The sequence below is a fragment of the Magallana gigas genome, chromosome 9, assembly GCF_963853765.1.
Source record: "Magallana gigas chromosome 9, xbMagGiga1.1, whole genome shotgun sequence".
NCBI classification, from domain to species: Eukaryota; Metazoa; Mollusca; class Bivalvia; order Ostreida; family Ostreidae; genus Magallana; species Magallana gigas.
Window position 1 is genome coordinate 38,647,858 of NC_088861.1, and position 15,846 is coordinate 38,663,703.

The 15,846-nt window shown below is 30.4% G+C and overlaps 1 protein-coding gene and 1 long non-coding RNA gene across 3 annotated transcripts in view; one reads left to right on the forward strand and one right to left on the reverse strand.

Moving 5' to 3' along the window:
• Positions 1 to 4,688: 4,688 nt before the first annotated feature.
• On the reverse strand, positions 4,689 to 12,473 carry LOC105330555 (uncharacterized). The gene is made up of 4 exons (XR_010709566.1): positions 12,056 to 12,473; positions 9,339 to 9,444; positions 6,530 to 6,591; positions 4,689 to 5,792 (listed from the first exon to the last, which is right to left on the reverse strand). It is a non-coding gene; the product is annotated as an uncharacterized lncRNA (long non-coding RNA).
• Positions 12,474 to 12,600: 127 nt separating this feature from the next.
• Positions 12,601 to 15,846, forward strand: part of LOC117691100 (putative uncharacterized protein DDB_G0270496) — a 5,874-nt gene continuing 2,628 nt past the window's right edge. The window contains exon 1 of one of the 2 annotated variants that reach the window (XM_066070627.1): positions 12,601 to 12,897. Coding sequence is in view for 1 of the 2 variants with exons in the window: in XM_066070626.1 (XP_065926698.1) it covers positions 15,797 to 15,806 (10 nt within the window). In the remaining variant the exon portion in view is untranslated. Of the gene's footprint in view, positions 12,898 to 15,631; positions 15,807 to 15,846 lie in introns of those variants that run through there. The other variant, XM_066070626.1, reaches the window with a different exon arrangement.

The following is a 15,846-nucleotide window of genomic DNA, read 5'->3' on the forward strand; positions in this document are numbered from 1 at the left end:
CAATAATGTTTTGAGATTAAGCTACACATATTCTTTATTCTCCTTTTTACTTAATTTATTTTTTTCATCATTATTGAGGTTTAAGTTTGAACACATAGTATTGCAAGTTGTCGACTTTCATCCGCATGAACGATTATAATGTTTCAGATATTGCAAGAAACTAAACAATAACCCAGTCAACGTATTATTAATTACGAATATTAGAAGATTTTAACTTTAGAGAACTTTTAATACGCGTATCGTGCATGTATAAATCTAATATTATATGCTCATACTTTTTCACCTTTATTTACTTTTTATTTAACGTTTCTATGGATCATTAAAGTCCATCATTCAAAGTTAATTGAACTGATGATAGATAATAAAAACCACTATATATAAATGAACATTACCTGTTGTTACTGTATTGCAACCTGTAGTTACATTGCATTGTTCTTTACTACAGTTACAAATTTCTTGACACTTTATTCCATATGTTGGAAAAGGACATTTAGATGAACAGTTCATTCCTATATATCCAGGCAAACATTCTATATTATCAAATAAACAAATATTCATAGTCAGTGTTAAAATGTTAAAAAAAATACATATCAAAAGAAAATTTCCGTTTCCAAGTTTTTTTCAAAGTCATAATGCACCAAAAATTTGTATACGTAGATGTTGTAAGACTTACTTTCGCACATATTGATTGCAGAGTTCCAAAAATAACCAAAACAGCAATTTTTGTACTCCCTAAAAATAAAGAAAGAATCACATTAACGTTTAAAAATATAGTGATAATATACACATTAAATAATCTGGAAATGAGCATCCTAATAATAACGTGTATTAAAAAATTATTTAAAGAATTTGACTAATTAATGTGCTAACCCAATACATGTCGGGATGTCTTCATCACTTTCGATGTAATCGAAGAATAAATACAATAGTAACAGAATGTTACTCATAAATCTCCAATGCATCATTTCTGAATCCAAAGGATACTAATGGAATACAACGTATCGACTACACCCCTAGCGACACTTTGAATGTTGTGGTGAAAATGAAACTTCCCACATACTTTGTTTCCTCTTTTTTACTCCGATTTTACTACAGATAAAATTATTAGTTATAAATGCAAATAGCAATATAGTACACTATTCAGGTTTTAGCAATTTGCATTTATCAATGCAATTTTTCGGTTTTTTCAGACTGGCGAAAATAAAAACTTTTTGTGCCAATGAACTTATAAAAAATATTACTTACTGTGAACAAAAAATAGTAAGGTGCATTTTAAGTGAAAAAAAAACCAAATCACCTTGAAAAATAAAACAAAAAGCGTTACTTAATTTGGGACCAAATTAACACACTTTAAAAAATCACAGTCTGTTCTAATGCTTTTTAAACACAACTGGTGAAATTATAATGATTAATGATGACGTTTACTCAGAATGACAAAAATACTGATGATAATGAAAAACCATATTTTGTGTGTTATTGAACTAACATGGTAGTGTTATTCTTCACTTTCAAAAAATTAGGTCAATTTTAAAAAGGTAGGTCAATGACCTTCTGTTTAGGTTAATGGCCATGGAATATTTTTTTAAAATTTAGGAAAAATTTTACACTGTGATTGAAATGTGAAAATAAAAGAGAATTGCTTAACAAATGAAATGCAGTTTATGAATGACAGTAACATTAAATAAATACAAAGAATTAATTTTTCATTCAATTTTTTTATAGACATTCAAGTCCGAATTTCCTCCACCAGTTTTCAAATCCCTATCTAGTTTTGATTCAATAAAAAAGAAAATCTGAATGATGATAATGCTAAAACATTTATAGTATTAAACTAAGTATAATGACCTTACTCTGATGGCTTAAAATTTATGTGAGGTCAATAATCAAAATTTTGAAATATGGTGTGTTATATCCTGTTTAAGCTTTCTTCAATATTTTTGTAGTGTGAGCCATACGTTTTATTTAAACGAAAAAGCGAGATAAAACCAACAGAAAATAAGAAAAATAATTATATTGGCTAACAAATAAATTCTTAACTTTAGATATTATAGTTCTACCAAAAATATTTCACTGGAAAACAAAACCAGAAAATTTTCGTTTGAATTTCCTCTATTTTGCTAAAAGTCAAATTTTGTTTGAGCTTAACGAGACCGGGTCTATTTTGTTCTGCCCTAGATTATTGAATGAAAATTTTTACATGAATTTCTACTGATATAATTATTATTTTAAGGTTAAAAAAAGAAGACATTTACCACACCGTTTGTTTAAGGGGTCATCTTAAAGTTTGTTAATGTTTAACCAAGTAGTATTTTTTTTTTTTTTTTTTTTTTTTTTTACATTTTTTGAAACTTCTGCCCATGAGATTTCTTTTTCTGTTTTATCTATTTAAGTTATCGCTAAAAGGCATCAAATGGTCAAATAAAAAAAACATATTTAAGTAATAAATAAATAAATATATAACATCACATATCAAGGGTCATTAATATGAAATACATGGTTACTGTCTTAAAATATATGAATTAAGCTATATCTTATAAGAAAACGTGACAGATGGCTAAGCTTGCTGAACCCTCTTCATGTTTTCGACCCGAGCCGAAATATAGCTAACGCTTTGAGACAGTTTTGTTTATTCCACAATAAAATATCAATTTACGCATCAAAAAGGCTATTTTCAACAAATTTCGCTGAATATCTGCAGTTGAAACTATCACGCCATGGCGTCAACAAAGCAAAAAGATGACGTCCCCATACAAATGAAAGCTGCGCGAAAGCGTGCGTACTCGTTGTGTACTCAATCCGTCAATTCCATAATATAGTAAAAATACCGAATGTTATGTCAATAATATTTCATTTCAAAAATACTTTTTTTGTTTAGAACAAATGTTACGTATGACATTGAACTTTTTAACAATACGTATTTGAAGACTCAAACCCTGAGTAAACAACGTCCTTAACCGTCGGAGAGGAGATAACAAACATTACAGTTCAATTAAAAGTAAATTTGTTCCCACCCGTAATCTATCCGTCGCCAAACAACTAATAGATATAGAGTAAACAAAACAAAAAAAAAGAAGTAGGTGATTAGCTGTTTAAACGTAAACTCTCTCGAAATTTTAACTTTACAGTCGCTGATAATATGAATATGAGAGAGTTGCATTTTACAAACATTTAGATTTTATCAACAAAAACAAGGATAATGGATTTGTTTTCTCGTTCTAATAATCTTAGAAATCATATTGTGTTTCATATACATACATGTAATTAACGCACATTTTTTCCCCATAAGACTTTTTCATAAGCACATAAAATAATAGCTATTTGAAATATTTCTTCAACTGATCTCCATTAAAAAAATGTATTTGGCAAGCCCATTTTTTTTGTTTCAAATAATTATCCATTAATTGTAAAGGGGTAAATTTTCTGTGTAACTATCCAAAAAAATAAAAAAAGGAAAGTATTTGGATACTACAAATTTTGCGAGTTGATAACTACGTGAGCTTCTAAGAAGGATTTTAAATCGAGAAAACCGTCCTAAGTTAGCTGAGATTTCCGTGGGTTCTATCTTTAATGCATCTCATAGAGCTAAGCAAAGCTAAGTTAGTTAATTGTCGATTTCAAGGTATGAAGTATTTCGACCAAACCTGCACATCTATTCTTTCAAAGTGTGTTAAAATGTATTACAGCATATCAAGTGTGTTAAATTTAACAATACCATATATAATATGTTTAAAGTGTGTCAACTTGGTCCCCAGATTAATGCATTTTGGGTTTTATTCCAAATTGAGGAGTTATTCAAGTGCGTAACAACGCCCTCATTTATTTCTTCTAAAATACAGGAACAAACACGATTTATTCAAATGATGCATATTGGCATGTGAGGTTTAATTTTTACCATGATCATTCTATTCTTAGACTGAATGATATGATATTAAATTACAATATGCCGTATGTAGCCGTAGAGTTGAAATATTGGCAATAGTAGCCAAAAAGCTGCTTTTTTGTACACATACACACTTAATAACTACATTAGAGTGATATTGTTTTTGAAACCACGGCTATGCAATTTTTTCTCAATAAAGCGATAGATCTCCCAATATCATCTTTAACAATTCTTTAGCACTAGTACTGTCTACTTTCATAAGGAACCATATTACATCTACTTTACGGAAATATTGTTTGCTTAGTTGACAAAGTCATCAACAATATATTTATTCATAACACACCATACAGACACTGTAATCTCTATCCACGTTTTAAGTTTTATGCTTCAAGCAGCTTTTCTGATAGTCATAACAAAAAGAAAATGTATATTTTGTATGCACTATATACCAACTGAACTCATTTGTCATCTAATGGATACATTTACATGTACAAAATGTACATGTACAACCTTTGGCCTTTTAAAAGAAAGCTGTTAAACATTGTATTTTGATAAAAAGTTAATTCTCACGTTGAATTTTTTAACAAGATAAGATGCACTGAATTTTGAAATATCCAAGAAATAAACTTGATGATTATTAAGTTATTTATGTAGCATACAAAATTAAAAAAAAAAAATCAGAAAGTATTAACCTTTGTTTGCAGACTTTTCAGTCATTGGTCTTCCTGTTTATTAAAGCATTTCCTTCAAGGCTTAAATAATTAGCTGTTCACTTCCGTGTATATATCAAGGTTCAACAACAGCAACAAACAAGTCAAATTTTACATTCACAGCATGATACAAATTAGATAAAGTTTTACAATTGTTGATTTTCATACCATTTAGTGTTTTAAAAAACAAATAATTATGGATCAAGGTTTAAGATATTGAATGAGAATGCTTAATGGTTGTAAAATAGACGTACATGTATCAGGCGGCATTATTTCTTTCATTTACTGTGTAATTACAACCAAAACGTTCTGTTTTATTGTGTTGTCAGGTTTAACTCCTTGAGAATTTTTGTGATTTCCAAATTTAACATTGTTCAACCAATTAGTTTGTTTTTAATTTTCTAATTGTTCAACAATAAGTTTGTGAAGTACATAAAATAAAAGATATAGATAAAGCCTCGATTCATAGATTATGATGCATGCTTCTATAATTATATTGTTTCCTGTGTAAACATAACCAACACGTTCTGTTTTTATTGTGTTGTCGGGATTAACTCATGTATATCATTCATTAGGTTGTAGATCGTCATATTTTAGTGGCTAAAGTATTTGGCTTCTGAACCGCATATTATGAGTTCGAATCCGTCTGGAGAATGACAATTACTGAAAATGTTATGTATAGCAATGAAATGTAAATGACAGACGAACTAAATTTTGTTTTAGATATCCTGGAAAAAAGTGTATATGATATGATTTTAAAGCTAATTTGATTTAGGGTTTATAAGTAGAATAAACACACATGAATTTGCTGAAAAAAAACATACTTAATACCTATCTTGTATGATTTTGTCTGTGTGGGACATAGAGATATTTTCGAAAAAAAAATGTTCAAGTATATAAAGATAAATTCAGATGTTAACTGTTCTTCTTATAAACTCGATGACTAACATTCACGTCACAGATTACAAATTATCAGTCCAATCATCAATACAGACACTTCATTGACACTGATTGAAGATGACACGCTAGTGACAGGATCTTGTGAATATGTCTGCTGTGGCGTTGTTTCCGACCAGTTTACGAATTGCCGAGGAAGAGAAGGATTCGTCGACAATGAAGAAGATTCCTTGGTGGTTTCCGTTTCCTTGGGACATTCTTGTACCCCTGGAAGCATCAGACCTTTACAAATGATACCATTGGCTCTGTGTACAGACGAAAAATGTGAAAATATGAATATCTAATAGAATGATTAATTATGAATTAAAGAATGACACTGAACTAGGCCAAGCCTATTATAAAAAAAGTGGAACTATGAAAAGGTCAAGATCTCCTTAAACCCACACTAAATGATTTTCTGAACATGTTGACAAGTGATTTTTCCTGAAATTTGAATTAGGCTGACTAGGAGTAAAACAGATGTATGTATGCTAAATGCGAGCAGAGGAAATTACAGTTACTGTTACATACTTTTAAGAAACAAACCCCCTGTCTACTCTAACTTGTATTAATAAAAGAAGCCAATGCTACACCAGTATAATTTTTTGTTCGTAAGACCCCGCTTGCTATTATTTAAATAAAACTATACAAATAATATCATTAATTACCCGCATCCGGGAAATTCTGCGCTGTTTTCTGTTCTGTTTCCGCTTTATTCTTGTATTTTCAATAGTTTTAATTTATATATCAGAGACAAGTAGAAGAATAACCGTCCGCTCAAAATATATGTACCGCCTAAAACTACAAAACATAATTCTATTCTGCTCGCACCCCTTTTCACTGAATGTCAGACGAACAGAAATTATATTAGTGTGGCCCAAAAGTATAGATCAAATATTAGTCATTTGGTCATTTAATCATTTGATAATTTCGTTGGTAGAGAGTCGAGTAATAAACGTTTGTTATATATCTTACTAAAACGTTAATTTAATGTGTTACTCACTTTTTGGAGAATATCAACAACACAAAAATCAATCTTGTCATGATCGCAGCATCGCAAACCATCTGAAAAATACATTATAATCTTTAATTTATAATGTTTCGATATTCATTTTATATGTCTAACTTCAGTCAAGTCTCATTCATAAATTTTGATTAGTTGAAAAAACTGTTTAAGATTCGGTGTAGTTAAAATTACCTCTTTTATAGAAAACAACGTCACATGCTTATCATTATGCTTTCGATATTATGCGTTATGAATATTGCACATATCTTACAAGAAGCATTTAAAAATATTTGCATAGTTTTATTATTTAATTAGTACACCAATTCATTTTATATGTATCTGCAAATGAATCATCATGATCAAACTATGACTTTTTAAAAAATTTATGTTTTGAATAAAATTGGAACACAACTTAAAAAGTGTTCACTACTTCTATATTTACTTTTTTGAATTTCTAAAGACACTTGGTCTTAGTATGGGGTTTTTTTTGTATATGCGCGCTCAACTTATCATAATCATATCATCTTTGTGCTTTCTTTATAATCACCGGACAACCAGTGTCCACTGATTGTTCAAAAGTGCACGCAAATCAAGCGTACTTCATGCAAGCACAAAAAACTGTGGGATGTCAATGCAAATGCGTTTAAAGCATGTTCATAAGAGTGAATAATTTGTATGACAAAGATGAAGCTACGTGCAAGAGTTAACAATATTTTTTTTTTTAGAATTACTAGATGATATCCCACGCAAGCGCGGGAATTTACACTTTACACATTTATATGATACAATGTAAAAATGTTCAACCATATGTTTTGTTTATTGTTGTTTCCGAAATTTGTCTTTATTGCTTTCCGAACCTATTGTTTAAAAATTGAAATACAAAACTAACTGCGTGGCTGGATATTCAGAGGAGCGGACAGGGATGAAAAATTTAAACTGATGTTATATGTGTGTACGTGACCTTCATTTTTTTCCTGTTGCAGGATTGATTTTTTTTTTAATTCAAACTATTGAATAGGTATTTAGTGCGTCGTATCTCTAAATTTTGTTCTTTAGATCAAATTACATTATGATTTTTATCACTGTCCCGAGTACGAATTTCAGATAGGCGATGATTTCTAAAAAATGGGGAGGGGAAGGTTCCCATCCCCCATCATTCAACTTTTCCGTTTTAAGCATAACAAATCTGTTTTAAGCATAGCAAATTTGAAATTAATGTCTGAGGTTTACTCCCAATCTGACGTGGTATTAAAATGTATGAAATTAAAAAAAACCGCTAGTGTAGGCATATTTATTTGCATATTTCAAACCAAAGTTGTCAGATCCAAAGTAACTACCCGATGGTTAACTCGTCCTACACTTTCTGCCATGACTTTCATTAGTCAACCCACGTTCCTTTGGCATCCCGTTCTGAAAAGTTTGTTCCCATCAAAACTAAAACCGCTTTAAATTATTTAATTTTCTTTATTTACTCTTTTGTATAACCAGAGATGTCCGCGTTGCATAGTGAACTCGTCCTACACTTTTCGCCATGACGTGGATTAGTCAACCCGCGTTCTTGGTTACCCCGTTTTGGAATGTTCTATCCCATTCTATCACCAGAGGTTGTGCTTCGCAAACGTTCTATCCATCAGAACTAAAATCGCGCATTCAAGAAACGAATTGGCTCATTTCATTTGTTCAGCATTTGTCAAATCATAACTTCTTTGTATACGTTAAATAAGTTACCAGTAAATATATTTGTTCTTTACGTAATCATTCAATATTATTTCATTGCAAGTAAATATTTTGATGCAAACTACCCCTGACTTGGATCCGCCAAAGCGTGTCCATCACCTTACTCTCATTTTTGCTATTTTGGGCTTGTTTATCGAAAATGAAAGTAGGTTTTTGATTAATTTCACAATAATTACTTATCAGTTAAAATTCAATCATAGCTTACGGACATCACCTCACACGTGTTGAAATACCAATAAAGGTGTAAGCAGTTACTCTGGTGTAGGCATTTAGTGGTTTATTTGCAAAATGTCTTAATTTATAAGTAAAGATGTTCAAAACTTAAGTGAATGAAAGGTAGAAAAAAGATAAGAGTAGCTTGAAGTATTCGTACCAATGTTGACTAAAACACCACCCTTAATTCATAAACGTGTTAATAAATTTCCATTCTGTTGACAATGATGTTTAATTCCTCGATGATAATGAATTACGATTTTACCATGAGAATATGATTTAATTTCTATACTTTCGGTTTTTAGTGAAACATGTTTATGCCTTAATTGCTAACATATGCTATTCAGTTGCTATTCAGTAATGGATATAAAATAATTGTTAAGAAGCATACAATACTAAAAATGTTAGAGAAACTTGATAATGTCTTTAGAATGTAAACAACAGTGGAGTAAAAGTCCTTTTATATATAGTATTTTGTAAATGAATCATTACGGGAAGTATTTTGATTACTATCTAGTATGTTGTATATTCATGATTTACATGTAGTAGCACACACATTCTTTAAGATTAAGTAACATTGCATATGATAAGTAAACTGTCTAAAAGTTTAAAGTTTACCCACTTCTCTATAAGAATGATTTAATTATACTCTAACAGACCGATGAAAAACTTAGTAAGTAAACGCAGCAATGTGTGATACTTCATGCATACGAAACGAACTGATAGGGCCATTCTATTACGTTTAATGTTATTTGTTATAGAAATTCAACAACATCCTGTTTTTATATAATACATTTTAAAATCTTTATTCAATCTTTTTCGTTTGCATTCATCAACAGCAAATGAGATACTTCACCCTTGTGGTCATCACAGTGACAGGGCGAGCGCTCTAGACTGGTTCCTTTTTGAACGGTGTCTTATGTACGCAGGTTACTCAACTCATGATGTGAACCAACTGTTATCTGAAAAAAATCAACTTGATTAACTCATTCAAAAGAAATTGCTATAATTAAGCTACTTGCAACTGGGTTGAGACCCAATGAACTTAAAACTACCGTTTATAAAATGTTATGGACAATAGTTTGTTTTTTACGATCATGCGTTATGTTATAAATCCACTCTAAGATTGTCTCCTCTGCTTGATTTCGAAAGTGAATATAATTTTGCTTGCATATTACAGGAACATATAGTCAATCTGTCAAATGACAATAAAGATATCCTTACTTTACGTTGTATACTAATTGACAGACACAAACTCAGTATACCGGTGTAAACAGAACTTCCTCGATAATAAAAAACAGATCGACAAATGTATGAATCATTGTTTCCTACTATTTTATAACCTTAATTCTTCGTGTATTACGTTGACAGTTTTTGTGTCGACCATGTTTCTACGTGTTTTTTAAACTTCTACAATGTTGTCTTCACATAAGTAAAAATCTGTATCATTTACAACAAAAATAAAAGCAGTGCTGAACTGTGAACATACATTATATGGACATTTATTTCCAATTATTTTATTCTTGGCTTTATGTTTTTATGCCATAAACCAGATACCATTTTTCTTATATCGATTATGTGAGCCACACAATGCATTACAATTAAAAATCAGTATACATAATTATATCAATTGATATAAATAAAAGTTACAAGACAGTTTTAAAACAGTTCTTTTCATAGTATGTTCGAAAGAGCAGACAGTTGAAGCATTTGTCTTAAATTTGATCTGTTAATCAAATACTTCCTCTAACAAAGCATTCACATCCTTCTTTCAATACTAACTGAGATGTCAATACAATTTATAATATTTTGTTAAAATATATAGAAACTCTCACATGCATGTAATGTACAAGGAAGTAATTTTACACAGTCATTTATTGACGGAAATGTCGATACTTTACATCAATTCAATGAAACTTGAAATACATATCCTTCCATTTAACAGATATTCTTTAGAACATTTTCACTGAATTTGAGTCGCACCAAATATTTATGAATTTGATTAAATTCCTCTCTGACTTTTCTTTTGGACACTAGTAGGGAGACTAGTGTTATATTGCAGTTGTTGATATCTAGAATCAATCTATTTACATATAATCTCGTAAACGGATAAGACACAGTTCCATATTTTCTGGAAAGACTATTTTGTATAAGTCTAGATTTAACGACTAGCCGTACTAGGATACTTCATTAAAACTAATGACATAATTTATAGAATGCCAATTAAAATGCCAGAGGAGCTGTTGATCTTTTTCTCACTTATCCTTAGAAGATTGATGCATATTTCAAGCGTGAAAAAGACTGCAAAGTCTTAAACAAATTGCTCTTTATGATAGTCTTAGTAATTTTACCTACATGTATTAACATAATGCTACATAAATAACACAGTACCATTGCCAATTGTCACTGAAAGATAAAGCTATATTTTATTCTTTCTATTGATGTTACTTTGAATAAGATGCAATTTTAGCAATTGCCAAGTAATAATTTATCAAATATTAAACATGTCAGTGTTATTTTTACTATCATATCAATTTGGAATGTCTCAACAAGTTCTATCTAACTTACGAAAAAAATTACAGTCTAATTGATATCATCCAAAGCGTTTTATGTTGCCATTCATAAGTACACACACTTAAATGTTAAAATCTATTCAGAACCAAAGATATATATTTTCATACATAAAATAAAATTATCATCATTATTTCTCTGAAATATGCTTTTCTTTCGTGTTCCTTTTGGCTATGTAGGTAGCTAGCGCTGAAGAAAAGAAAAATAAAATACATAACCCACTATCGCGGAAGCATTTCCATGTTTAAATACAATCGTATAAAGGCGTAGTAAATATGAACAATGTTGTCATGATTTGATTTGAACATATTTGTATTGTACAAAATTATAACTGGGATTGAGCCCAAGTTCAAAAACATAAACTGCCCTCTCCTAGTTTTCATGATTTCGCCGACTCCATAAATTATATGGCTTGTCTCAAAAAATGTATATAGGATTTACAAGTTATTGTAAACGATCTTTTCATACTTTACGTTAAATCAAAATTTGTCGTTGTAAGTTTATTGCCAACTCAAAAGAAATCTGTAACTTATCATTTGTATTTTGTAAATGCAATGTACTTGTTTAACGATAAATAATTTGAATGAAAACTTTTAATCAAAATTGATATACTTGTAGTTTATGAATAAAAAATATCATTCTAAAAATATACTAAAAACTTCCTGTTATATATTTCATTCATAAACACGTAGTGTAGCATGCAGGCTAAATGTGCTAATTTTGGTAACGTCCCTGTATTAATGAATTAATATTGTATTAGTATTAATGTAGTTAACGTTAATAGAAATAACAGACTAAACTGAATATAGCCTCGTTTCAATAGTTGATCTATAATATTGCAAGCTACATGTATACAACGTATGTGAAAAGATTTCTAAATAAGAGAGGTTTGCATTTTATAACAGAATTGTATCGAATCACAGTTTAAAAAGTACATATCGAAAAGGCCGATGGACAATACAATACCGCATAATATATACTGAATAAAAATTTAAAACTTACATTTTGATTGCCTGTTATGCATGAAATTTACTTCAATATCCACCAAACACATGTACCCATGCTGGCGGAAATGCGTTTAACACATAGTTAGCTTGTACTTAGACACATCACAAAACACTTCTCACTCGATATAAAAAACACTTTTTATGTCTTTTATCTGACTGTTTCCTATATAAAGTTCCGAAAGTTTAATAGCTATGATTCATAGTTAAATCTAATTGTTTACATATATCAAAACTAAATTTCGCGGTATAAAATATACTACCCTTCCTTCAGAATGCCACAGGTATCACTAAAAATTTTGACGCCAATCTTTTTTTACTTGGTTTTTGAATGTATGACTGTCTCAAACGCTACATATAAAGGACTCCACAATAACGATGTTACAAGCAATTGAGACCAATTGTTAAGAACCCTATTAAATTATGGTGGCAGGGGATAGTTTCGAAGGAAAGACAAAATTTTGAAATCAAGGGAAAACCTGAGGTTTGGCTGGTTATTTGAGGGGTATAAATTGCTAGAATATTTATTGCTTGCATTTTGTGGATAGAGGAGCTCATGTCAATTTCATTGATATATGACACTTTAATACTGGTAGCACTTTTCATCAGATATGGAATGAAAATGCGAAACTGTGGCCAAAATTTTCACTTTCGGTTTTGTGCTTGAAAAGTAGGGTGGGTTCAGAACACGAAATGTCACTCGAAAAGAAGGTGATTGACCCCCCATCAATTGGTGATTATTTGCATGGGTATACATTGAGCTACCAATCCTATGGTAGTTTAGAGCAGTTTTTCAGAAAATTTTGAGACCGTCCCCGGATATTCTATATAGTGCTATAGGTAAGTTGTATTTATTTTATTCTGAAATGTTTAAAAATTCTCAAGAGTCGGGACCATGTGTCCCCTGCATGCAAACCAATTTTAGCAAATTTAAAAATCCACTGAAAATTAAATCACATATATGAGCACTATCTGCCTCACATTTCCTCGACCAAAAAAACTATCCCCTGCCACCTTATAGATAAGACTAAATGATAACGCGCCCAACTTTTTTTCGTAAAATGTAATTGTCGTATTTGTTAAATGTTGAATGTATCAGGGTAGTGTGAGTCATATTCATGTATATTAAACAATTATTTCCTTAATTTGTGATCTTGTTTCTTATGGATCAATCTATCTGACAGTAGTCAGTTGCTTCTGAAATTAAGTAATATGATATAAATTACATGAAAACATTATTGTAGGTCTTACAAATTTATAAACAAAGGGAAACAATTCTAATTACCATGTTAAATTTAGTTAACGTGCAGTGATTATACTTTCTTTTCATTATTTAATCATGATGTGGTTGATGTATTCTTTGTTTGCTGTGTAATAATTATTGATTTGTAAATTTTGTTCAATTGAACTTAAATAATTATAAAAGAAACAAAAACCCGATGATATAAAGGGCAGAAAAACGATCGCTATGCGAAAGTTCATTTAAGATTATAGATTACACTAGTAAATTCGTGAAAAAAGTAAGGCATTTGAACCTAAATGAGCATTTAGAACGGATAATTTATAATGATGTTGTTATACCCTTTTACTGATTTACTTAAAATACCATATTAGGCATCGATTGACAATGTAAAAGTTATGCTAGAAACCAAAGAGCTATATTTTAAAAAAAATATCCGCAACTGAAACTTGAATCTTTTCAAAATTCAAATCTAAAAAAGTCATGATACCCAGGTAAAGAATGTAAAAATCTTATTTTGTTCTTGTTATTTAAGGTTCATTGTTGCTCGTTTATGCAATATGGCCCCGGTAGCAACGTTTGGAATTAGAACTGTATGTCAAAATATTGGGTGGGGGTGCTCATTCATTTTACTTGCATTTAGAATAGAATCATCATTACGAGTGTGGGAAGGTGAAATTCCACCGAGGGCTAAAGATTCACTGTCTAGACCATAAATTTTTGGCCCCTCGGTGGAATCCAACCATCCCACATAAGTATTAAATGAATGATTATTTTTATCGCATTGTTTTGCATTTAAAAACAAACGCGGACAACTTTCTTTTACTATATTTAAAATATTTTCATCAGTTTATGCCTCTGCCTGCAAGTCCAGAAGAGAGCATACATGTACGACATTTTTTTTTCATGACAAAATGAGATAGATTGTAATAAATTAATCAAAATGATTTTCTTAATGGAAAAGCTCTTCCTATTATTCAAAACTTCCTTACAGCAGATACGTTTATTACGATTAACAGCGGCGTAGTAACACACAATATTCTCACATGAATGTCTCACACTGGTCAAACCTCAGACCGGTGATGATGGGAGAAAAAACTGAACGTGTTACTAGGGTAAACATTGTTTATTGAAGCTTGTATGAATTTATAAATCTGCGTATTTTACCTTCAATTTCCAATTACAGTCATATTAGTGGTCGAGTTTTATTGTTACGCTTATCGCTAAACACCTCCTATATATGGACGAAAGCACTATTTATGCTTAACTGCATGCAGATATTTATTGCATACAAAAAAGTTATAAGTAGAGTACATTGGATGGCAAGATTTGTCGAAACACTTTTCAAAAAAATATTACAATCAATGCTCTGGTAAAGAATATCCAACGAAAGCCGAAGCAAAAAAGATTAAAATTAAGTCCCATATATACATAATTCCTCCATCATTGTAGAACGTTTCCCTTTGGTGTATTGTTACATTAATGTAGTAGACAGCGCAACGGCAACCCATACATTATAAGAAGAAGTGTTTTTATTTACTTTTTTTTTTTAGTCGAAAGTCATAACAACGACAACACCTTGTTACTTTCTTGGATTCACTATCACGTATTTACCTCTTAGGCTGTAGTGCCGCTGGGGCCAACTATATGATGTAGACAGTGTGCACTCTGTATATATGAAGGTCACATGTGTTCGATGTGCTCGCGAAATAGGCAGCTTTATCTGTGATAGATAATACTAATACAATACCTTTGGATTTTTTTTTTAAAGAATAGTACCTTGATGATTGTAGTTTCTTTGTTCAAACATATTGCTACAAAGTTAAGTTATTGCATTTAGAAGTCCATTCAACCTGAATGTCTCGTTTGGACAATTACTTTCTCAACCGGTATATACATGTAAACATGTACCCCGATAATGTTCGCTTAAGCACAACTTTTGTCCAAAGGTAAAACAATCTAACTAGGTTCAATAAAATATCTATACAATCATAATATTTATTGTAATATTTCATATATATTTACAAATGCTTAAATGGTTTGCAAAAAATGCTACTTCAAACGATATCTTATGATTTAATGGAGTGCTAGAGCGCAGTTTGAAAATATATGAATTGTTTTATTAACTAGATGTTGACCAAAAGTTAAATTTCTTTGAATTTCTTTTTGTTTGTCAAAGTGGATAATTTTCAAAGTGTGTTACAGCAATATGGTGTCTCAATTGAAACTGTATCAATTACAAACAAGTATCATTAAGGTGTTGGAATTAATGGTATACATAAATACACGTATTCAAGGAAGTGTATTATTATATTGCCACTGCGTATGAGGGTGCATCAGACCTTGAGGTTTAGGTATCATTGTTTTCCTTTTAACAAAGTTTTTCGTGGAAAAGTTTAAAAACTGGAAATTTTCATCATGTTAAATAGGAGGAAAGAATTCACTATTATATAATACAGAAAGTGCACATGAAAAAGCAGCATTGAGAGAGTAAAGAAAATGAAAAAAAGTAAGCTATGTTTTTTTTTTCTGAATTAATATACATATTA